We start from the raw sequence: 23,421 nt of genomic DNA, 5'->3' as shown, positions 1-23,421 counted from the left end.
TTCTTACCTGACTTGCCTAGTTAAATAAAGGTAAAAAAATAAAAAACGTATTGTTCTGTGTGAAATTTGGTCTATAATCGCTTAGCGGGCTAACGATTAGAGCACACTATAAGGAGTGTAATGACACCAAGATGTTGTCTGACTGTATTATGTACCATTCACAGATCATAGTGTAGGTCTAAAAGAGACCTAAAATAGCCACTTTCATCAAGATACATATTTTTTTATTAAATAAATTGTGATACAAATGTAAAAAGCAAGTCAAACGTACTTCCTCCCAGTGAAGTTTCTATGTGAGAATTGCCAGAAAAATCTGAGATAACCTAAATATTTTTTGTTTGTCCTGGCGTGGAATCGCCCTTGAGCTCAAGCCAATAATAATAGCTGTACGGGGAAGTGTATTCTGTTCATCCTCTCTTGAAGTATAAATATTGGTTGTCCAGATTATTCGAATCCAGAGTCATATTTAATACTGCTCTTATTCTGGTTGTTCTAGATCTACAATCTACAATATACTGTACAAAGGGTATACGTTTTTTCTGCTCTCTTCTGAATGGCCCATCATAACACCATTCATTGGTTACATCACTCAAGAACACACTGTCACATAAGAAAACACACGAGGGTTGTGTAACTCGCACCCTCTGTGGTATTGACAGCATGACAGTGTCACTTGATTTACATTTCATCGATGATTGTATTTGTTTGGCTTTCAAGCCAGCATAATCGTAAGTATATGTTTAGACTACTTTATTGGCAAGCTAGCAAGAACGTTAAGCTACTTGATACTTGTTCTGCCACACTAGTCTCTGCTCTCTAACTAGATGTAGTCTCCAGGTATAATAACACATTCATATTATGGGTATTGTTCTGTCACACTAGTCTCCGCTCTCTAACTAGATGTAGTCTCCAGGTATAATAACACATTCATATTATGGGTATTGTTCTGCATTATAATTACATTCTATTTTCAACTCCTTTTCTACAGGTTCGGACCAGACACACAGACTGGATACGTTAATGCTGGCTAAACTAAACAGTGTGCGCTATTTACCAACGCTACTGCTGGTTCGTTAGCCAGCTAAGCTAGCTAGCTAGCCTGCCAGTCAACATATACTTTGGCTAGTTATTTTTTATTACTCTGTGATATTCCCCACATTCCTATTTCTATCTTTTCTGTCGACTTAAATAAAAGAATGTCATGCACATGCAGATCAGCGGCGAGATTGTTCATAACTTCTCAAAAAGGTAAGCATATTTTGCTAGCTAGCTAACTTGCTGGCTAGCTAGCTAACGTTAGTCTTCTAGCCAGTCAGCTTGCAAGTTGCACAATCATATAATGTTCAAATACAGAACAAATAATGATTATGAGGTGTTGAGAAAAGCAAACTAATGTGAAATGGGGTAACATAGTTGTTTTGCAAAGTTGTAACCTGTAACATCTACCTGCTAGCCTTGTAGCTAAAGCTAGCTAAGCTGATGTGAACTTGACTTACAGTGTTGTTACGCAAGAAAGAACCATACAGTGGTGGTGCATGCATTACAGTTAGTTATTTATCCAAAGACTTTGTCAACATTTTCATGTTATGAATACATGTATGTTGAGGGGAACTTTCAGCGACGTGCCCCCTTATGCATTCATATTTGACACGTATGAGGAAATGTAGGTGTTTTTATCTATTGATTAGTAATATGCTCAACGTTTGCTTTGCTGATTTAGAAAATGTACATTAACAGTATGTCAGTTGATTGAATCTGCTTGTACGTTCACAGGTATCTCTTCCACCAGAGTCCAGTTATTTTCTATTAGCAGACCAGGAACACCTGAAGTCCGATTAACCAGAAGAGTTCCTGTGAGATCCTTCTCCGAATCATCTGTATGTTTTTCATCAAAAGATGTCAAAGATGGGTCCGGTGATGGAGGAAAGGTATGTCAAAATCAGGCCTTATTAACATGTTGTTACTATTAATAAGACATTATAAGGAGGTTACACATGCTTATGATGACAATTCTTACAATGAATTGCAATCACATCATAATGCATTGGGGCGGCAAGTAGCCTAGGCAGGTAGCCGAGTGGTAGCCTAGGCAGGTAGCCTAGTGGTTAGAGCATTGGACTAGTAACCGAAAGGCTGCAAGATTGAATCTCCAAGCTGACAAGGTAAACATCTGTCATTCTTCCCCTGAACAAGGAAGTTATCCCACTGTTCCTAGGCTGTCATTGAAGATTATAATTTGTTCCTAACTGACTTACCTAGTTAAATAAATGTCAAATAAAATAATAATGTAAAAAATATCTGTTGGCTATAAGTAAAGTTCATTGAATGTTATAATATCTTCATGACTTCCTTCATGGTGAATGATCTAGTCCCAGTAGGAGCTACAGTACCTAATCTACATTCTCTGCTTTTCCACTCTTGACAGAAGTCAGTTGGTGATGCAGGAAGTGGGAAAAGAGGAGCTTCTGGTGGCTCCGGAAAAGGAGGCAGCCAGCTACGCTGTCCTAAGTGTGGAGATGCCTGCACACATGTAGAAACCTTTGTGTGTACGTGTTTTACTTTTCTTCTAGAGGAATTGACAAGAGAGGTTAGGATTTGTGTACGGTCAAGCTTGGCACAGGAGCAAATCTCAATTATGAGAAATTGAGTGCTTTGAAAAGTGCTTTGAAACAAACAGCAAACTGTTAGCCTGGTCCCAGGTCTGTTTGTGCTGTATGGCCAACTCCTATATGGTCGTTGTTATACCAAAAATATGCCAATTGACCATACGAGTAGGCAAGACAGCACAAACAGATTGGGAACCCAGGCTAGCAAACTGTGCAGTGACCTTGACACTTACTTTCTTTTAATTTATTTGAATTAATTGAACATATGGTGTATAACATGTACAAGTACCAGTACCAGTCTGAATGACATGCACATCATGTGGAAGGGACAGCATTTAAGAGAATATGGTGTTACTCCAGCTTTCAACTGATCTGCTTTACCTAGTATCTACTGGCTCAGTGCAGCTCACACATCTATAGGGAATGCCAGACTACTGGGCAACAGCTGTCAGACATATTGCGTGTTACTAACAAATAAAGTCCTTATGTAACAAATGGGCCATAGTCACAGAGCAGCTAAGTGTAACACAGGTCTAGTTTGTGTGCTTATGCCCCCACTAGCAATATCATGATCCGGCTTAGTTGGTGCCATAACATCCTTCCCCCCTCCCTCTTCCTAGCTTCAACCCGCTTTGTGAAATGTGAGAAATGTCATCACTTCTTTGTGGTGCTGTCAGAGACCGACTCCAGCAAGAGTCTCAATAAGGAGCAGGAAGCAGCCAACGAGGCCGTCAAACTGGCCTTCCAGCAGAAACCTCCCCCTCCTCCTAAAAAGGTACAGTGGACAAGTCTTACAATGCATTATACCTGCAGGCTTTAAGTAAAGTGTTAACAAGTGGGACAAGAAGAAAAGTAGGATGGTCTGGTGGTCTAATCCGCTGCCTCAGGTGCACACATACCGCTGCAGCATGGGTTCTAATCCACTGCCTCAGGTGCACACATACCGCTGCAGCATGGGTTCTAATCCACTGCCTCAGGTGCACACATACCGCTGCAGCATGGGTTCTAATCCACTGCCTCAGGTGCACACATACCACTGCAGCATGGGTTCTAATCCGCTGCCTCAGGTGCACACATACCACTGCAGCATGGGTTCTAATCCACTGCCTCAGGTGCACACATACCACTGCAGCATGGGTTCTAATCCACTGCCTCAGGTGCACACATACCGCTGCAGCATGGGTTCTAATCCACTGCCTCAGGTGCACACATACCACTGCAGCATGGGTTCTAATCCGCTGCCTCAGGTGCACACATACCGCTGCAGCATGGGTTCTAATCCGCTGCCTCAGGTGCACACATACCGCTGCAGCATGGGTTCTAATCCGCTGCCTCAGGTGCACACATACCACTGCAGCATGGGTTCTAATCCGCTGTTCTAATCCGCTGCCTCAGGTGCACACATACCGCTGCAGCATGGGTTCAGGTGCACACATACCACTGCAGCATGGGTTCTAATCCACTGCCTCAGGTGCACACATACCACTGCAGCATGGGTTCTAATCCGCTGCCTCAGGTGCACACATACCGCTGCAGCATGGGTTCTAATCCACTGCCTCAGGTGCACACATACCGCTGCAGCATGGGTTCTAATCCGGTCCACTGCTATTTCAGGACACTCCTCTATCTTTCACCTGTATCTCTCTCTATCCAATAAACATACAGACTTTTAAAAAGTATATGGTAATCAGGATGATTATTAGACATTATAAGGGGGTCATATAAGTTTATGACAGGTCTTGATGCATTATAACTGCATTATACTTGCAGGCTTTAAGTAGTGTTACCAAAATAATCACAATAATGTGAAATCAGGCTGATACATCTCATTCAAACTGCATTCAACCCTTCCAGCTACTGTCTGTCCTCTTGCAATGTCCCAACACATCCACTTGTTGTGTCTGCCAGACAACGGGTGGTTCAGTCATCCATGTTAAGTTATAGCTTACCGGGCTTTGTAACATCCGCCATACCACTGAAAGAAGAACAAGTAGAGATTGTACGACAAAAGCACCAAAGAGGGACATGTGTCTATAAACTGTCTGCAGGACTTATTGGTAACATTTTACATAACACTTTACTCACTGGGGCAATCTGGGATTCAAACAACAACAATGCGGCCATCCTGCCACTTTTTTGTGTAAACAGCTATGGTTGGGGAATGGGGCTGGAGAAATGTAGACACTCTCAAATTCAAAATCCCAAAACGTATGTACAAATCAACGATTGGCCCTTTAAAGCCTGTAGATATAATGCTTTATATCTTGTTATTGGCTTGTATGAGCCTTTATAATGAATGTATTATTATAAGGCTTATAATATGTTTTTTTCACTGTATGTGGGACATTTTCAACTGACTCAAAATGGCTGTTCTTTTAGGATCATTATAAGATTATTATAATGTGACATTGTAAGGAGAGTCATTGATGCTTATGATAAGTCTTGTAATGCATTATAACAGCATCATGCATTATGCTTTATGTAAAGTGTTACCAAATTGTCTTTCAGATCTATGCCTACCTGGATAAGTACGTTGTTGGACAGTCCTATGCAAAGAAAGTGCTGGCGGTGGCTGTTTACAACCACTACAAGCGCATCTACAATAACCTTCCGGGAGCGGACACCAAGCCACAGGCGGAGGTGGAGAAGCAGGCCTCCCTTACTCCACGAGGTTGGTACTGTCCCTGAGCTGTCTATCTCCAGTTTGACTCTGTATTTCATTTGTCTGAAATGGCCTTCTCCCTTCCTCGCTACTTATTTCCTCCATCTGCACCTATGTGAATGACTTGACAGGTGAAAGGAACTATTGAGTAGCTATCCTATGTCTTCAAATCAGTGCAGAAGAAGAAGAGGAGATTAGAGGAAGCGACTTTATACTATCGAGATGCATACTATGTGCAGTGGCAGTTTTTTTCTACTGTGCACCTTGAAATGTAACAGCATGCCATTCACTCAGGTTAACAAAATGCCTTAGCCATTTGTAATGTAAAACAGAATCACAGCTGAATGGAATGAATGGTAGGATGAAGTGTTCTCTTGCAGGCTCCTCTGCAATGGTTTGGCATGTGTACAATGGCTTCTTGCAGTCCTTCCTCGTCCATGGATTTAAAGTAACGACCCAGGGTTTCCAGATTTCTATAAAATATGACCAATAATTAATTACAATATAAGTGAAATAGTTTTCCTTCCCAAAAATGGTCATTAAGTATGTTAAGAGGGGTGTGGGCGTACCCAAACAACAGAATGGCGTATACCGGTCATAAGAAATGTTCATGTGGGTAGACAGCTGATTGGTCAGCTTGATGAAATCCTCCTCTATAAGGAAATAGCAGCATTTTTTAAATGGCTTGTTTGAGATAAAAGTTTGAGGTGATTTTAAGTGTTTTTTCTCCAATTTATGCTTTGGCCACTAATACGAGTGAGTATATGATGAGTCAACAACATTATTTGGGTATGAGTTAACAATATGAACTTTTAAAAGAGAGCTTTTCACTGGACAGTTACTTTAAGGTTTTCCCAGTTTTTTTAACCTTTATTTAACTAGGCAGGTCAGTTAAGAACAAATTCTTATTTTAAATGACGGCCTAGGAACAGTGGGTTAACTGCCTTGTTCAGGGCCAGAACGACAGATTTTTTCCTTGTCAGTTCAGGGATTTGATCTTGCAACCTTTCGGTTATTAGTCCAACGCACTAACCACTAGGCTTCCTGTCACCCCATTAGCCCAAAGTCCTGTTTGAACAGGACTTTGGGATAATGACAATGTCAGATAACACTACTAGTGACAGTGTCAGATGATAACTTTCACTCTCGTTCTGTGGAGCTAGAGAAGACAAGAGGATGAACACAGATTGACAAGTAAGTGGTACAGTAACTCGTACAGAATATCAGTTACATGCAGCCAGAGGCTTTCAGCACTTCTCTCACCAAAATGGTCTCTAGCTCGCTAATAGTCTCTTTCCCATGTTACCTCTCTCAGACATCTACAGTAAGTCAGTCAGTCAGTCAGTCAGTCAGTCAGTCAGTCAGTCAGTCAGTCAGTCAGACAGACAGACAGACAGACAGACAGACAGACAGACAGACAGACAGACAGACAGACAGACAGACAGACAGACAGACAGACAGACAGACAGACAGAGAGAGAGATATGGTGGCCAAATACAGACAGACAAAGACAATCAAGCAGAAATACAGACAGACAGATAGTGGCCTAGTTGTTAATCATGCACATGGTATATATATCTCTCCACACAGTAACAATACACTGTGCCTTAGTCCAATATTTATTCACTCTCACAGTATCTCTACACAACACCCTTATTCCCTATATAGCGCACTACATTCCTCGCTGACCTCTCTCTCTCCCCTATTGCCTCTCCATTCCCTCCCTTTCTTTACCTTCTCTCTGTCTGTTCTTTCAGAGTTGCTGCAGATCGCTGGGATCAATCCCCATGGCAATGCGCTGGGTGCGTCAGTGCAGCAGCAGAGCCAGCAGCCTGCCCAGGAGAAGAGGGGGGGCGAGGTGCTCGACTCTCACCACGCCAACATCAAACTGGAGAAGAGCAACATCGTGCTGCTGGGACCCACCGGATCAGGTGAGCTTTGGAAGAATTGGAGCACGTGCCAATCTATAAGGGAAGTATTTTTCTACTATAGTGTACTACTTTGAGTAGAGTCTCCTCTGTCACTCTGTGATTAAACAGTTTGTCATTGGGTCAGCTCTTTAATTGGCCCTACACTGTCATAAGGCCTACGTAGGGTAGTAATGACATACAGTAGCAGTTGTCATAAATGCTCATAAGGGTAGATGGAAACTGACTTTACACAGTTATGACACGGACAGTAAGAGTTGTGCCAAGGGCCTGAATTCACCCTGCACTGCTCTGCATAAGGTGACACAGTTATGGCATTACAGATGGCATTACTGTCACGATTTCTGACATGAATCTAAAGTCAATTGCTATACGCTAACATCTAGTTTTACAACCATGAATGCCATCTGTTGCGTAGTCGTACGTAGTCTTACGCGTTCCCAAGAGGGGTCTAACAAAACACATACAAAATAAGTTGTAATCGGATTCTTGGCTTTGATATCTATATTACAGGAAACACAAATTGTGTTAAAGCAATAGTACACTCAGTTTTTGCTCTGTACTGAAAGGGCTCTAGAATAGCTGACTGCTGACATGCACAGTTTGTTGTGATTGCGCTAGTTAGCAACTTCCTTCAAACTGCACGCAGAGACATAAAAATGGTATCCATGAGTTCATCTCTCTGGGGAAGTAGATAAAGGGCCAAGATCCTGAAGTATCTCTTTAACACAAAGCTTTTTTAGTGTAGTATTCCTTTAAACAAAAGTTGTAAAATGGATGCGTTGGTGTTTCCTATTGCCTGACATTGATTGACATCCATATTGCAGGTAAAACCCTCTTGGCCCAGACACTGGCTAGGTGCCTGGATGTGCCCTTCGCCATCTGTGACTGCACCACGCTAACCCAGGCAGGCTATGTGGGCGAAGACATTGAGTCTGTGGTGGCCAAGCTCCTCCAAGACGCCAACAACTCTGTTGAGAAAGCACAACAAGGTATATGCTACAATGTGTTACTTACTTGCTTGTGTATGTGAATGCCTGTGGTTGTGTGTGACATGTGACATCAGTATGACTATCTTATCAAGTAGTGTACTTTAAGCACATCAACTTCATTCCTTGTCCTAAGAGTTGGTAGAGTTTTGATGCTGAATGATTTCATTGGATAAAGAAAAGTTTATGAAACTGAATCTGTCCGACTAGCTTATCAGTTACTGTACTTGTAGCACATCAACTTCTCTAAATGCCCTAAGAGTGGATGTTTTTGAAAGTAAATAACTGAATTAAAGGCACAGTAGGCAGCTGTTTTGATGACCCGACCAAATGCACATAGAAATGTTATAGATCTGTCATTCTCATTGAAAGTATGTCTGAGAAGCGGTAGATCCATTCTATGTGTGCTATTTTTCTGTGCTTCCCGTTTTTGCTCGTTTTACTTTGAGTTTTGTATACCATCTTCAAACATCTGAAAACAATATATTTTTAGTTATTGAAAATATATTTCTTAGTGGTTTAGATGGTACAATGATGCTCTACACTATTCAATACTTATTTTGTCGCATACACTGAAATTAAGCGAACCATTAGAACTTTAGTAACCAGGAAATGGTGCAGTGATTTCTTCCTATTGTACCTTTAAAGATAGAAAAGTGAGACAGTGTAGGCCCACATTTTTCATGACTGCTGTGCAACATATATATTGCATGTGTGACGAACCAAGGTGAGGCAAAATATTATTGTGTGGTACAAATGTTGATATACTGTATGCTAACTCGCTCTGAATGGTGATTTGTTCTCGTTCTCTTCACTGATTGGCCCTCGCAGGCATCGTGTTCCTGGATGAGGTGGATAAGATTGGCAGTGTGCCCGGAATCCACCAGTTACGAGACGTGGGGGGTGAGGGAGTACAGCAGGTCAGTGTATACTGTGTATAGATAGATATTATAGTGGTTTGATTATTTATAGATATGTAGATCTGTCACTGTCAGGCAGTACAGTCCTGCCATGAACACTGTTTGCCCTGTCGGTTATAAAACCTGTAGATCCGGTCGCTTCATAACAGATTTCCTTGACCTTTCACCGCATTGTCTGTAAAAAAACACACTTGTTGACTTGTTGATCTCCCATAAGGATTACAACATGGGATCATACATACCTGTTACAGTGGTTTCCCATCCAAACTTTACTTGGCGATACTTCCTTAATTGTCTATTTGGAAAGCTCCTGTGTCTTATAACTTTCATTGTCTAGTTGCCCTTGAAACTCAGACAATCCAAAAATGCTCTGAGTTAAATCAAAAGTAAAAAATAAATAAAACATGTTAACACCATGTGATAAATTCCCTCATTACCCTTCCACCATCTTGGCTGTTTCCTCCCTTCGCAATATTTGCTCTAGACGCATGTTTGATTGCCCAGAAATGACTAGGGCAAAGATGTTCAAGTATGGGGAGAGGTAATGAGAGAATTTCTCCTGGTGCAAAAACATTTATAGGTTTGGAAGAGGTTGAGAAGCGGTTTAGGAAACACTGGGTTATTGTACATTGTGTGTGTCTTATAATGTCCTCTGTTTGGTGGTCGTTTGGTAGGGTCTACTCAAACTCCTGGAGGGTACTATCATCAACGTCCCAGAGAAGAACTCCAGGAAGCTGAGAGGTGAGACGGTCCAGGTGGACACCACCAACATCCTGTTTGTGGCCTCCGGTGCCTTCAACGGCCTGGACCGGATCATCAGCATGAGGAAGTGTGAAAAGGTAAACATTTCAATGTCAACATTTTAATTACGAATTTTATTTAAATTGAATTTAAAATTTTTAATAACTACATTTTCTGTAAAGGAATTTCTTGTGGAGTGGTTCATACAATAAACAAACTGTACACAAATAACAGTCAATACAGAATGAAACTAGGCTGCCGTCCCTGTGTGGCTCTGGCCAAATGTACTAGACTAGATAAGGAGGCTGATATTTCAAACATACCCTTCATTTTGTGGCAAGGTTGCATTTGTAAGTGCAGGGATCAGTGTATCCTGGACACTGAAGCTATTTGATCAAGTGCCTTCAGAAAGTATTCATACCCCTTGATTTAATCCACATTTTGTTGTTACAGCCTGAATTCAAAATGGATTAAATATATATATTTTTTTATCTCACCCATCTGCACACAATGCCCCATAATGAAAAAAAAAAGTGAAAAAAGTGTTTATTAGAAATGTTAGCAAATTGTATTTACAATTAAATACAGAAATATCTAATTTACATAAGTATTCACACCTCTGAGTCAATACTTTGTAGAAGCACCTTCCACACTTGGATTATGCAACATTTGGTTAGGTCAGGGTGTGACGAGGGTAGCTTGTGTCGTTTTTGTATCGTTGTCTCTGATTGGGGACCATATTTAGGTAGCCATATTCCTAGGGTATGTTGTGGGTTATTGTCTATGTGTAGCATAGTGGCATTGACGTTTTGTATGTTTATTCAGTGTTTATTCTTCATTCAAAGAAGTATGTATTCTTATCACGCTGCGCCTTGGTCTTCTCGTTATGACGAACGTGACAATAGGTGCTCTTTGCAAGGCATTTGTAAACCTGCTCTTTGTGGTTGAATCTGTTTAAAATTCACTTCTTGGGACCTTACAGTTAATTGTATGTGTGGGTCACAGAGATGAGGTAGTCGTTCAAAACACTATTATTGCACACAGTGAGTCCATGAAAATGATTGTGACTTGTTAAGCAAATCTTTGCTCCTGAACTTAAGGCTTGCTATAACAAAGTGGTTGAATACTTATTGACTCAAGACATTTCAGCTTTACATTTTTTTATTAATTTGTAAACATTTCTAAAAACATAATTCCTCTTTGACATTATGGGGTATTGTGTTTAGGCCAGTGACCCCAAATAGTATATTTAATCCATTTAAATTCAGGCAGTAACACAGTGAAATGTGTAAAAAGTAAAGGGATGTGAATACTTTCTGAAGGCACTGTATCGCCATGACATTACAAGGTAAATGAGGAGAACTTTAGTTGTGTTTACAACGCTCTCAACCTGATACAGTCCAGTTACTGTGAACCAATCCTAACTTGAAATTGGTGTGTGTAAAAATGTCCTTTCACGATTTGCGTGAAAATCCAAGCTATTTGTGCATAGGCCTATCTCAAGTTAGGATTCAGCCTTGGGTCAGAAAAGACTGCAAATGTGGGTGGGATTAGTAAGGTTCAAGGGGCGGTCAAGAAGATTTGGGTATTCGTAGCAGATTCACCTGTGTGTGTGTATATACAGTGCCTTCGGAAACTTTTTCCACATTTTGTTTCGTTACAGCCTTATACTAATATTGATTAAATAGTTTTTTCCCCTTAAATCTATGCCCCATGATGACAAAGAAAAATAGTTTTTTAGAAATATTTGCAATTTTTTTTAAATAAAAAACTGAAATATCACTTACATAAGTATTCAGACCCTTTACTCAGTACTTTGTTGATGCATCGAGACTTCTTGGGTATGACATTACAAGCTTGGTACACCTGTATTTGGGGAGTTTCTCCCATTCTTCTCTGCAGATCCTCTCAACCTCTGTCAGATTAGATGGGGAGCATTGCTACACAGCTGTTTTCAGGTTTCTCAAGAGATGTTTGATTGGGTTCCACTCAGGAACATTCAGAGACATGCCCCGAAGCCACTCCTGGGTTGTCTTGGCTGTGTGCTTAGGGTCGTTGTCCTGTTGGAAGGTGAACCTTCGCCCCAGTCTGAGATCCTGAGCGCTGTGGAGCAGGTTTTTATCAATGACCTCTCTGTACTTTGCTCTGTTCACCTTTGCCTCGATCCTAACTAGTCTCCCAGTCCCTGAAAAACATCCACACAGCATGATGCTGCCAACACCATGCTTCACCTTAGGGATGGTGCCAGGTTTCCTCCAGACGTGACACTTGGAATTCAGGCCAAAGAGTTCAATCTTGGTTTCATCAGAGCACAGAATCTTGTTTCTCATGGTCTGAGAGTCTTTAGGTGTCTTTTGACAAACTCCAAGCAAACTGTCATGTGCCTTTTACCGGCTTCGGTCTGGCCACTCTACCATAAAGGCCTGATTGGTGGAGTGCTGCAGAGATGGTTGTCCTTCTGGAAGTTTCTCCCATCTCCACAGAGAAACTCTAGAGCTCTGTCAGAGTGACTATCAGGTTCTTGGTCACCTCCCTGACCAAGGCCCTTCTCCTCTGATTGTTCAGTTTGGCCAGGTGGCCAGCTCTAGGAAGAGTCTTGGTGGTTCCAAACTTCTTCCATTTAAGAATGATAGAGGCCACTGTGTTCTTGGGGACCTTCAATGCTGAAGAAATGTTTTTGTACCCTTCCTCAGATCTGTGCCTCGACACAATCCTGTCTCGGAGCTTTATGGACAATTCCTTTGACCTTATGGCTTGGTTTTTGCTGTGACATGCACTGTCAACTGTGGGACCTTATATAGACAGGTGTGTGCCTTTCTAAATCATGTCCAATCAATTAAATTGACCACAGGGTGACTCCAATCAACTTGTAGATATATCTCAATGGATGCACCTGCGCTCAACTGCGATTTTCATAGCAAAGGGTCTGAATACTTATGTAAATAAGGTATTTCTGTTTTTTATTTTTAATACATTTGCTAAAATTTCTAACAACCTGTTTTCACTTTCTCATTATGGGATATTGTGTTAAGATTGCTGAGGATTTTTTATTTAATACATTTTAGAATCAGGCTGTAACGTAACAATGTGGAAAATGTCAAGGGGTCTGAATACTTTCCGAATGCACTATATTTTTTGTTATTATGGAGAAAAGTTTAAAAAATAACAAAATAGACAATGCAATATAAGTACAAAATCAGCCAACATCAGCCTATAGTAGCAGAACTGTCCCTCTTTACCTGAATCCCTCCTCCTCTCTGCAGTATCTTGGCTTCGGAACGCCGTCCAATATGGGACAGGGGCGTCGGGCGGCTGCGGCCGCAGACCTGGCCAACAGCAGCGGAGCGGAGATGGACGCCGTGCTGGAGATCAAGGAGAAGGACCGACTCTTGAAGCACGTGGAGGCCCGGGACCTCATAGAGTTTGGGATGATCCCCGAGTTTGTGGGGCGCCTGCCTGTGGTGGTTCCCCTGCACAGCCTGGATGAGGAGACCCTGGTTAGGATCCTGACGGAGCCACGCAATGCTGTCATACCACAGTACCAGGCCCTGTTCAGCATGGACAAGGTGGAGACTCATTATTGTTATTATTAGTGGTGGTGGTAGTAGTAGTAGTAGTAGTAGTAGTAGTAGTAGTAGTATTAGTGTTACTGGTGGTGGTGGTAGAAGTAATAGTGGGGTTAGTGGTGGTAGTAATAGTCATAGTAGTAATAATCGGTCCTTTCAGGATTTTGCCATTCTGTACATAAAACAGTCATTGCAATATTATTGCATAAAACTGCCGATCACCCCACATTTCCAGCATAATGTGATTCAGTCGATCCAGACGCAAACAAACATTTTCCCTCATCGCATATTGCCATGCAAAATGTTAGAATTGCCGCAGCAAAATAAAGCATTTATGCCTGCAAATATCACAACAAATCTCTGCCAAATCCTGGAAGGACTGAGTTGTAGTAGTAGTAATATAAGTAGTAGTGGTGGTAGTAATAGAAGTGGTGGTAGTAGTAGTAATATTAGTAGGAGTAGCAGTAGTAGCAGCAGTAGTAGTAATAGTGTCAGTAGTAGTAGCATCAGTAGTACTATAGCAGCAGTTGTAGTAGTAATAGTAGCAGCAATAGTAGTAGCTGTGATAGTAGTAGCAGCAGATGTAGTATTAGCATCAATAGTAGTAGGATCAGTAGTAGGATCAGTAGTAGCAGTAGTGATAGTAGTCGTAGCAGTAGTAGTAGCTGCAGTATCAGTAGTAATAGTAGTAGCAGCAGCATTATCAGTAGTATCAGTAGTAGTACCAGCAGTAGTAGCAGCAGTTGTAGTAGTAGTAGTAGCAGCAGTTGTAGTAGTAGTAGCAGCAGCATTATCAGTAGTAGTAGTAGCAGCAGCATTATCAGTAGTAGTAGTAGCGGCAGCATTATCAGTAGTATCAGTAGTAGTAGCAGTAGTAGTAGCAGCAGTTGTAGTAGCAGTAGTAGTAGCAGCAGTTGTAGTAGTAGTAGCAGCAGCAGTTGTAGTAGTAGTAGCAGCAGTTGTAGTAGTAGCAGCAGCAGTTGTAGTAGTAGTAGCAGCAGTTGTAGTAGTAGCAGCAGTTGTAGTAGTAGTAGCAGCAGTTGTAGTAGTAGCAGCAGTTGTAGTAGTAGCAGCAGCAGTTGTAGTAGTAGTAGCAGCAGTTGTAGTAGTAGCAGCAGTTGTAGTAGTAGTAGCAGCAGCAGTTGTAGTAGTAGTAGCAGCAGTTGTAGTAGTAGCAGCAGCAGTTGTAGTAGTAGTAGCAGCAGTTGTAGTAGTAGCAGCAGTTGCAGTTGTAGTAGTAGTAGTTGTAATAGCAGCAGTAGTAATGGTAGTAGTGATATAAGTAGCAGTAGTAGCAGTTATGGTAGTAGCAGCAGTTGTAGTAGTAGGATCAGTGGTATTAGTAGTAGTAGGATCAGTCGTACCAGCAGTTGTAGTAGAAGGAATAATAGTAGTAGCAGTAGTAGTCGTAGTAGCAGGAATAGTAGTAGTAGTAGTCGTACCAGCAGTTGTAGTAGTAGCAGGAATAGTAGTAGTCGTTGTAGCAGCAGTTGTAATAGTAGCATTAGTAGTGATAGTAGTAGTAATATAAGTAGTAGTAGTAGCAGCAGTAGTAGGAGTAGCAGTAGTAGTAGTAGTAGTAGTAGTAGTAGTAGTAGTAGTAGTAATATAAGTAGCAGTGATAGTAGTAGTAACGCCGTCATCCCCCAGTACCAGACCCTGTTCAGCATGGACAAGGTGTTTCAGGAGGGGAGGTGGTGTGGGGGGGAGGAAGGGTGTGCGTACTTTCCTGTATTTATCTGTGTTTGGATGTGCACACACTAGTGTCTGTGTACATACATCTGTGGGTTCTGATGTCTTTGTGTGTGCCCTCCAAAAAAGTTGTGATGATTTCATTAACACTTGTATTACCTTAATCTCATTCCAGTGTGAACTGAATGTAACTCCAGATGCCTTGAGAGCCATCGCCAGGTTGGCTTTGGAAAGGAAGACCGGTGCTCGTGGGCTAAGGTCCATTATGGTAAGCACCTCCAATATATATTTTGAAACGTACACTAATGTATAAATTGTGATTTACATTTTTAAATGTATATTTAAGAATATGAAATGTAATTGTTTTACATGCATTTTGAAATGTACGTCTTAAACCTTTGATGGTGGCGAGTAATATTCCTTCTCTTGTCTTTTTAAGGAAAAATTGCTTCTTGAACCCATGTTTGAAGTGCCACACTCAGACATCATGGCTGTTGAGCTGAACAAAGACGTGGTCCAAGGGAAATCAGTGCCTGTGTATGTAAAGTAAGTATTCATAATTACCTGAGACTCAACTCGGTTGGGGACAATACAGTATTAAAGTGTATAAGTAACATGCTGACCACTCCGCTCACGTCACGTGCGTGAGTGTTGCAAAATAAATTTAAACATACATGTTATTCAATTATTGCATCCACACAGCTCGCGTCTGCATTACCAAGCGCTAAAATAGAAGTCAGTTCTATTTGTAACGCTGAACGCTGTGGAAGTCCTGCCTCTCCCATCTCCTCATTGGTTTATAGAAGCAGATACCCACGTGCCGTCTCCTCATTGGTTATACCCACGTGGGTGATTGAAAGATGAACTGAGTTCGGTCGGTCATCATGGTAACTATGGAAGTTAGATATCAATCGCCATATAAAGTCCAAAGAAGAAAAAGCCTGGAAGGAGGAGAGATGACTAGAAATTATTTGGTTGACCATTTTATGTGTGGATTAATTGTCGGAGTATAGGACCTTGTGCATTTCAGGTAAAATAACAACTCAACGTTTATATCCCAGGACAAATTAGCTAGAAACAGCAAGCTAGCTAAATATGACAAATTAGCTAGCAACTGCAAGCTAGCTAGCAAAATTGCCATAAATGTTTAATGCTTTTTGACCTGTCCCCAAATTAATATAATTGGTTCAGAGTTTGTTTTAATATTTCAACCTGCGTATCGTGATCACGTTTGATGTGGTGGGACAAAATCAATTTGCGCACGATGGCGCAAGCGCTCGGCCGGTTTGGGTTTGGCGTAAGTAACAGTCATCAAAATGGATACCTTACTGGAGACCTAGTCATTTTTAGAGGCATGAAGCAGAAGTAGCTAGTAAAGGACAGCAGGAGCGGTAGCTAACTAACGTAAATAATCCTAGCGAGGTAGTTGGCCAACTTGTTAGCTACTTTATTTACTCTCTTTGCTAGAAACCAGATTGCTGCTTAAGGCCTCAAACGGCCATGACAATTCTCCAATAATAATAATACATTTGGACGTGTGACACATCCACTTGAATAGCGTATTGCAAAATTCTAAATCAAATTGTATTAGTGACATGCGCCGAATACAACAGCTTACTTACAAGCCACTAACCAACAATGCAGTTTGAAAAATACGAGTAAGAAATAAAAGGAATAAGTAATGAAAGAGCTGCTGTAACATAACAATAGGGAGATTACAGTGGCAAGAAAAAGTATGTGAACACTTTGGAATTACCTGGATTTCTGCATAAATTGGCCATAAAATTTGATCTGATCTTCATCTAAGTAACAACAATAGACAATAACTGCTTAAACTAATAAAACACAAACAATTATACACACCGTGTAAACATTCACAGCACAGTGTAGGTTGGAAAAAGTATGTGAACCCTTGGATTTAATAACTGGTTGACCCTCCTTTTGGCAGTAATAAACTCAACCAAACGTTTTCTGTATTTGCGGATCAGACCTGCACAATGATCAGGAGGAACTTTGGACCATTCATCTTTACAAAACTGTTTCAGTTCAGCAATATTCTTGATGTCTGGTGTGAACCGCTCTTGAGGTCATCACACAGCATTTTAAATTGGGTTGATGTCAGGACTCTGACTGGGCCACTCCAGAAGGCATATTTTCTTCTGTTGAAGCCATTCTGTTTTTGATTTACTTCTGTGTTTTGTGTCGGTGTCCTGTTAAATCACCCAACTTCTACCGGGTACCGGTACAGAGTCAATGTGCAGGGGCACCTGTTAGTCGAGGTAATTGAGGTAATATGTACATGTAGGTAGAGTTATTAAAGTGACAATGCATAGATAATAACAGAGAGTAGCAGCGGTGTAAAAGAGGGGGGAGGGCATTGCAAATAGTCTGGGTAGCCATTTGATTAGATGTTCAGGGCTCTTATGGCTTGGAGGTAGAGGCTGTTTAGAAGCCTCTTGGACCTAGACATGGCGCTCAGGTACCGCTTGCCGTGCGGCAGCAGAGAGAACAGTCTATGACTAGTGTGGCTGGAGTCTTTGACAATTTTTAGGGCCTTCCTCTGACACCGCCTGGTATAGAGGTCCTGGATGGCAGGATGCTTGGCCCCAGTGATGTACTGGGCCGTACGCACTAGCCTTTGTAGTGCCTTACGGTCAGAGGCCGAGCAGTTGCCATACCAGGCAGTGATGCTCTCGGTGGTGCAGCTGTAGAACCTTTTGAGGATCTGAGGACCCATGCAAATCTTATATGGTGTGGTTTCACAGCAATTTAATTGAAAATACAGTTTTTTACCATGACTTTTCATTTATTTGCAGCAGAATTTAATATTTTTTTGTGTGTCTCCAGAGCACCTGCTAAAGAGTCTGAGGAGGAGTATGACTCTGGGATAGAGGAGGAGAGCTGGCCAAGGCAGGCGGATGCAGCCAACAACTAACAAACAGTCCAAAATGGAACTTCAGAAATTGCCATTTCGATTTAATAAGCTATGGCATTTTACAAATACCATTATTGTAACTTCAAATGTAATTATGTCATCTGAATTACATCAGTGTTGATCATGATGATGTAGGTTATGCAATTTCATACATCGGAAAAAGTTTGTTCCCAAATTGTTGCAAAGGTTTAATTAACATTAACCAAGTATTCTCTACCCATCTTTCCCAGAGAGAGAGAAAAGGAGAAAGAACGTTATCCTGTTTAAATGTAAAGATACTTCAACTTTTTCTCATAAAGTAGCTAGTGTCTCTTTGTGATAAGTACTTGTTTGGGAAACCTTAATGGAAATGGATTGTATCAAGTCCAAAATCTATTTTCTCTTATTTCGTTTTGACACCATTTTATTTTTGACAGTCAAGGATTAAGGTAAATATAGGATACTTGTTTTAACCACCATGTCTTTCTGATGTAATTTAGGAAGCCATTTTGTTTCTTCACAACTCTCTGACGAGGTCAGCCAGGTCATAGAAACCAGTGTTCTTTACAGAACAAGTATTTATAGTCAAATTGTTAACCTTTTCAAAAAAGATCAGTTTGGCTGCTCTGTGGTGGATTTCAAATATCCAACACTGGAATTACTAGTATACTGTATGTACAGTTAGTATGCCATGTATGAGATGAAACGTGTAAGATATCTGGGGTCGAGATAAGGGGGGTGACTTAAATTGATCCCAATCAGCTTTGACAATGTCAGACAGCACATTTTCCCATTGTGGTTGTTTTTGACGTTTCTTTATGGAACCGTTTAGAACTACCTACACATTTAATGAAGCCATGACATCACTGCTGTTTTTAAATGAAAACATACCAGTCTTTAGAAATGCATTGTCTGATTTTCTCAACACTACACTGAGAAACTGTTCATTCAATGCAGTTTCTTTAAAAGAAGCTGGGCTTTTTTGTACACTTTATATACAGATATAACATTTTGAAATCTCAGACAGTAAGGGCCTAGAATCTAGATCATTTTCTCAATTCCACTTTGACCCTTAGACCCTAACCCCTAGGCACCTGTGTAGATCTCAGAAGATTTGATAGGTGTTAGCAATATGGTAACAGTTTAGTCTTTCTCTTATGGGTTTCTGTGATGTTGGTTACACCCATCCAAACCTTTCAAATCTACACAGGAACTTTATCTTGGAGCTTATGTTGCGTTCATAACCGAGTGGGAAGGTGGTAATTACCTGCTGTGAAGTCGTAAATATCAGTTGGATGCATTCACATGCTTTGAACTCATTGAGAAACGCTGATTGGCTAATGGCAAACAAGCTGTGTCAATCATAAACTAAAAGTACAGCTATCATGCTTGTAAACATATGTGTTCAAAAACATTAATAGATAGCTTTTTATAAATAATGTTTTACTGCATGTAACTGCCTAAAATGCTGTTATCGAGGTAATTTCCTTAGTGGGTGACATCAGAGGTCAACATGTGGGAGAAGTTGGCGCTCAGGAATGATATATGAGTTTCCTACTAGTAATTACCAGTTGGAGGGACGTTCAAGTAGGTTTTGAATGTGGTAAATAACACCTTCCCACTTGGTTATGAACACAGCATAAGGTCTTGATTTAGAGTTGGGCAATTGTGTGATGTACAGTCCATCAGAACTGATGCCATCTGTGTGGCAGCAACCCTATTTTGCTCTGAATAGTTGTGAACTTATGTAAATGTGAGACTTTAATAAATATATTAATCACTTAAGAGTGTTCAGAGGTTGTTTGATGAACTATAGTTGTCCAGTGTTCTTCAGTCCTGGTGGGTTTATTTAGTCCAAGCCACCCAAAAACATGACCCTCAACAGTTTTTATAGGCTGCGGTTACACAGGCAGCCCAGTCTTGATATTCTGCAAATTAGTGGAAAAAGATCCAAATTGGGCTGTCTGAGTAAATATTTATATTATTAGATATTTATATTATTAGATATACAGTGGGGAGAACAAGTATTTGATACACTGACGATTTTGCAGGTTTTCCTACTTACAAAGCATGTAGAGGTCTGTCATTTTTATCATAGGTACACTTCAACTGTGAGAGACGGAATCTAAAACAAAACTCCAGAAAATCACATTGTATGATTTTTAAGTAATTAATTTGCATTTTATTGGATGACATAAGTATTTGATCACCTACCAACCAGTAAGAATTCCGGCTCTCACAGACCTGTTAGTTTTTCTTTAAGAAGCCCTCCTGTTCTCCACTCATTACCTGTATTAACTGCACCTGTTTGAACTCGTTACCTGTATAAAAGACACCTGTCCACACACTCAATCAAACAGACTCCAACCTCTCCACACTGGCCAAGACCAGAGAGCTGTGTAAGGACATCAGGGATAAAATTGTAGACCTGCACAAGGCTGGGATGGGCTACAGGACAATAGGCAACAACTGTTGGCGCAATTATATGAAAATGGAAGAAGTTCAAGATGACGGTCAATCACCCTCGGTCTGGGGCTCCATGCAAGATCTCACCTCGCGGAGCATCAATGATCATGAGGAAGGTGGGGGATCAGCCCAGAACTACACGGCAGGACCTGGTCAATGACCTGAAGAGAGCTGGGACCACAGTCTCAAAGAAAACCATTAGTAACACACTACGCCGTCATGGATTCAAATCCTGCAGCGCACGCAAGGTCCCCCTGCTCAAGTCCAGGCCCGTCTAAGGTTTGCCAATGACTATCTGGATGATCCAGAGGAGGAATGGGAGAAGGTCATGTGGTCTGATGAGACAAAAATATAGCTTTTTGGTCTAAACTCCACTCGCTGTGTTTGGAGGAAGAAGAAGGATGAGTACAACCCCAAGAACACCATCCCAACCGTGAAGCATGGAGGTGGAAACATTCTTTGAGGATGCTTTTCTGGAAAGGGGACAGGACGACTGCAACGTATTGAGGGGAGGGTGGATGGGGCCATGTATCGTGAGATCTTGGCCAACAACCTCATTCCATCAGTAAGAGCATTGAAGATGGGTCGTGGCTGGGTCTTCCAGCATGACAACGACCCGAAACACACAGCCAGGGCAACTAAAGAGTAAGAAGCATCTCAAGGTCCTGGAGTGGCCTAGCCAGTCTCCAGACCTGAACCCAATAGAACATCTTTGGAGGGAGCTGAAAGTCCGTATTGCCCAGCGACAGCCCCGAAACCTGAAGGATCTGGAGAAGGTCTGTATGGAGGAGTGGGCGAAAATCCCTGCTGCAGTGTGTGCAAACCTGGTCTGTAATTGCAAACACAGGTTTCTCTACCAAATATGAAGTTCTGCTTTTCTGATGTATCAAATACTTATGTCATGCAATAAAATGCAAATGAATTACTTAAAAATCATACAATGTGATTTTTGTTTTAGATTCCGTCTTTCACAGTTGAAGTGTACCTATGATTAAAAAAAATTGACCTCTACATGCTTTGTAAGTAGGAAAACCTGCAAAATCGGCAGTGTATCAAATACTTGTTCTCCCCACTGTATATTTATATTAGTTATTTAAAAAATGTCACAATTATCTATGAGCAGTAGAGGAACTTCTCTCTCGCTCTTCTCAATTTAATTCAGTTTAAGGGGCTTTTTTGGCATGGGAACCACATGTTTACATTGCCAAAGCAAGTGAAATCGATGATAAACAAAAGTGGGGAAAAAAATAGGAATAATGAACATGACACACATGACACACAAAAGTTCCGAAAGAGTAAAGTGATTTCAAATGTCACATGTCTACATCTAGTATTGTAACAATGTTCAAGTACAAAAGGGAAAATAAATTCACATAAATATGGGTTGTATTTACAATGGTGTTTGTTCTTCACTGGTTGCCCTTTTCTTGCGGCAAAAGGTCACAAGTCTTGCTGCTGTGATTGCACACTGTGGTATTTTATCCAATAGATATGGGAGTTTTGAATTATTTGTGGGTCTGTGTAGTCTGAGGGAAATATGTCTCTAAAATGGACATACATTTGGCAGGAGGTTAGGAACTGCAGCTCAGTTTCCACCTCATTTTGTGGGCAGTGTGCACATAGCCTGTCTGCCTACGGTGGCCTTTGCTCAAAAGCAAGGCTATGCTTTCCTTAATTTTCCTCAAAGCTTTCCGCCTTATCTCAGCTCACTGGTCACCATAGCAACACCCACCCGTTGCACGTGCTCCAGCAGGTATATTTCATCCCCAAAGCCAACACTGGTCATCCCCAAAGCCAACACTTCCTTTAGCCGTCTTTCCTTCCAGTTCTCTGCTGCCAATGACTGGAACGAATTGCAAAAATCACTGAAGCTGGAGTCTTATATCTCCCTCTCTCTAACTTAAAGCATCAGCTGTCAGAGCAGCTTACCGATCACTGTACCTGTACACAGCCAATCTGTAAAGAGCTCACCCAACTACCTCATCCCCATATTATTACTTACCCTCTTGATTTTTTTGCACCCCAGTATCTCTACTTGCACATCATCTGCACATCCATCACTCCAGTGTTAATGCTAAATTGTCATTATTTTGCCTCTATGGCCTATTTATTGCCTACCTCCCCACTCTTCTACATTTGCACACACTGTACATAGATTTTTCCTATTGTGTAACTCTGTGTTTGTTTTTGTCGCACCGCTTTGCTTTATCTTGGCCAGGTTGCAGTTGTAAATGAGAACTTGTTCTCAACTGGCCTACCTGATTAAATAAAGGTGAAATAAATTAAAAATAGGGTCAGTCACAGTGGTCAGTTATTCTGACATTGTGTACTCTGTTTAGTGCCAAATAGCATTCTAGTTTGCTCTGTTTTTTTGTAAATTCTTTCCAATGTGTCAAGTAATTATCTTTTTGTTTTCTCATGATTTCGTTGCTTCTAATTGTGTTGCTGTCCTGGAGCTCTGTGGGGTCTGTTTGTGTATGTGAAAAGAGCCCCAGGACCAGCTTGTTTTGGGGACTTTTCTACAGGTTCATCTCTCTGCAGGTGATGGCTTTGTTATGGAAGGTTTGGGAATCACTTTAATTTAGGTGGTTGTAGAATTCTCTCCCCTCTCTCTCTCGAAGCCAGCTAAGAGTAATGGGACCTCGTCTGCTTTTTGAAACTGCATCTCAAGTCTAAAGTGTCTTCCTTTCCTCGTCTCCTTTCTTTCTCTTTTCTTTCCTCTGCACCGACCTGGCAGAATGGGATGGTTATTATATAGCTCAATGGTTAAACGGTCTCGTTTCTTTAGATGATAGAAGTCTGTTCTCCAAATTAGTAGAGGAGACAAAGACAATTGTGCGGAAGGACTGATGCCAATGACAGACAACGTATTCTAGGCCGTTTTTTTTACTCTGCATTATTGGGATGGACTCCTAAAAAATAATTTCACGGTTGTCT

General features: G+C 41.1%; 1 protein-coding gene across 2 annotated transcripts; it reads left to right on the top strand.

Moving 5' to 3' along the window:
- The first annotated feature begins 446 nt into the window (after positions 1–446).
- LOC139411654 (caseinolytic mitochondrial matrix peptidase chaperone subunit Xa) lies at positions 447–19,805 on the top strand. Of its 2 annotated transcripts, none has more exons than XM_071158262.1 (14): positions 447–728; positions 989–1,248; positions 1,774–1,928; positions 2,426–2,546; positions 3,227–3,381; positions 5,115–5,277; positions 7,026–7,199; positions 8,024–8,188; positions 9,017–9,105; positions 9,780–9,944; positions 13,110–13,412; positions 15,280–15,372; positions 15,544–15,650; positions 17,952–19,805. In XM_071158262.1, the coding sequence occupies exons 2-14, from the start codon at positions 1,197–1,199 to the stop codon at positions 18,037–18,039; spliced, it is 1,830 nt and encodes a 609-aa protein (XP_071014363.1). In that variant the 5' UTR covers positions 447–728; positions 989–1,196; the 3' UTR covers positions 18,040–19,805. The 2 variants fall into 2 exon arrangements, with proteins under 2 accessions (XP_071014363.1, XP_071014364.1); XM_071158263.1 differs by having other exon boundaries at positions 495–837; positions 914–1,248.
- The last annotated feature ends 3,616 nt before the right edge of the window (positions 19,806–23,421 follow it).

The sequence above is a fragment of the Oncorhynchus clarkii genome, chromosome 6 (genome assembly GCF_045791955.1).
Source record: "Oncorhynchus clarkii lewisi isolate Uvic-CL-2024 chromosome 6, UVic_Ocla_1.0, whole genome shotgun sequence".
Classification (NCBI taxonomy): Eukaryota; Metazoa; Chordata; class Actinopteri; order Salmoniformes; family Salmonidae; genus Oncorhynchus; species Oncorhynchus clarkii.
This window is presented reverse-complemented; position numbering and strand designations above follow the sequence as displayed.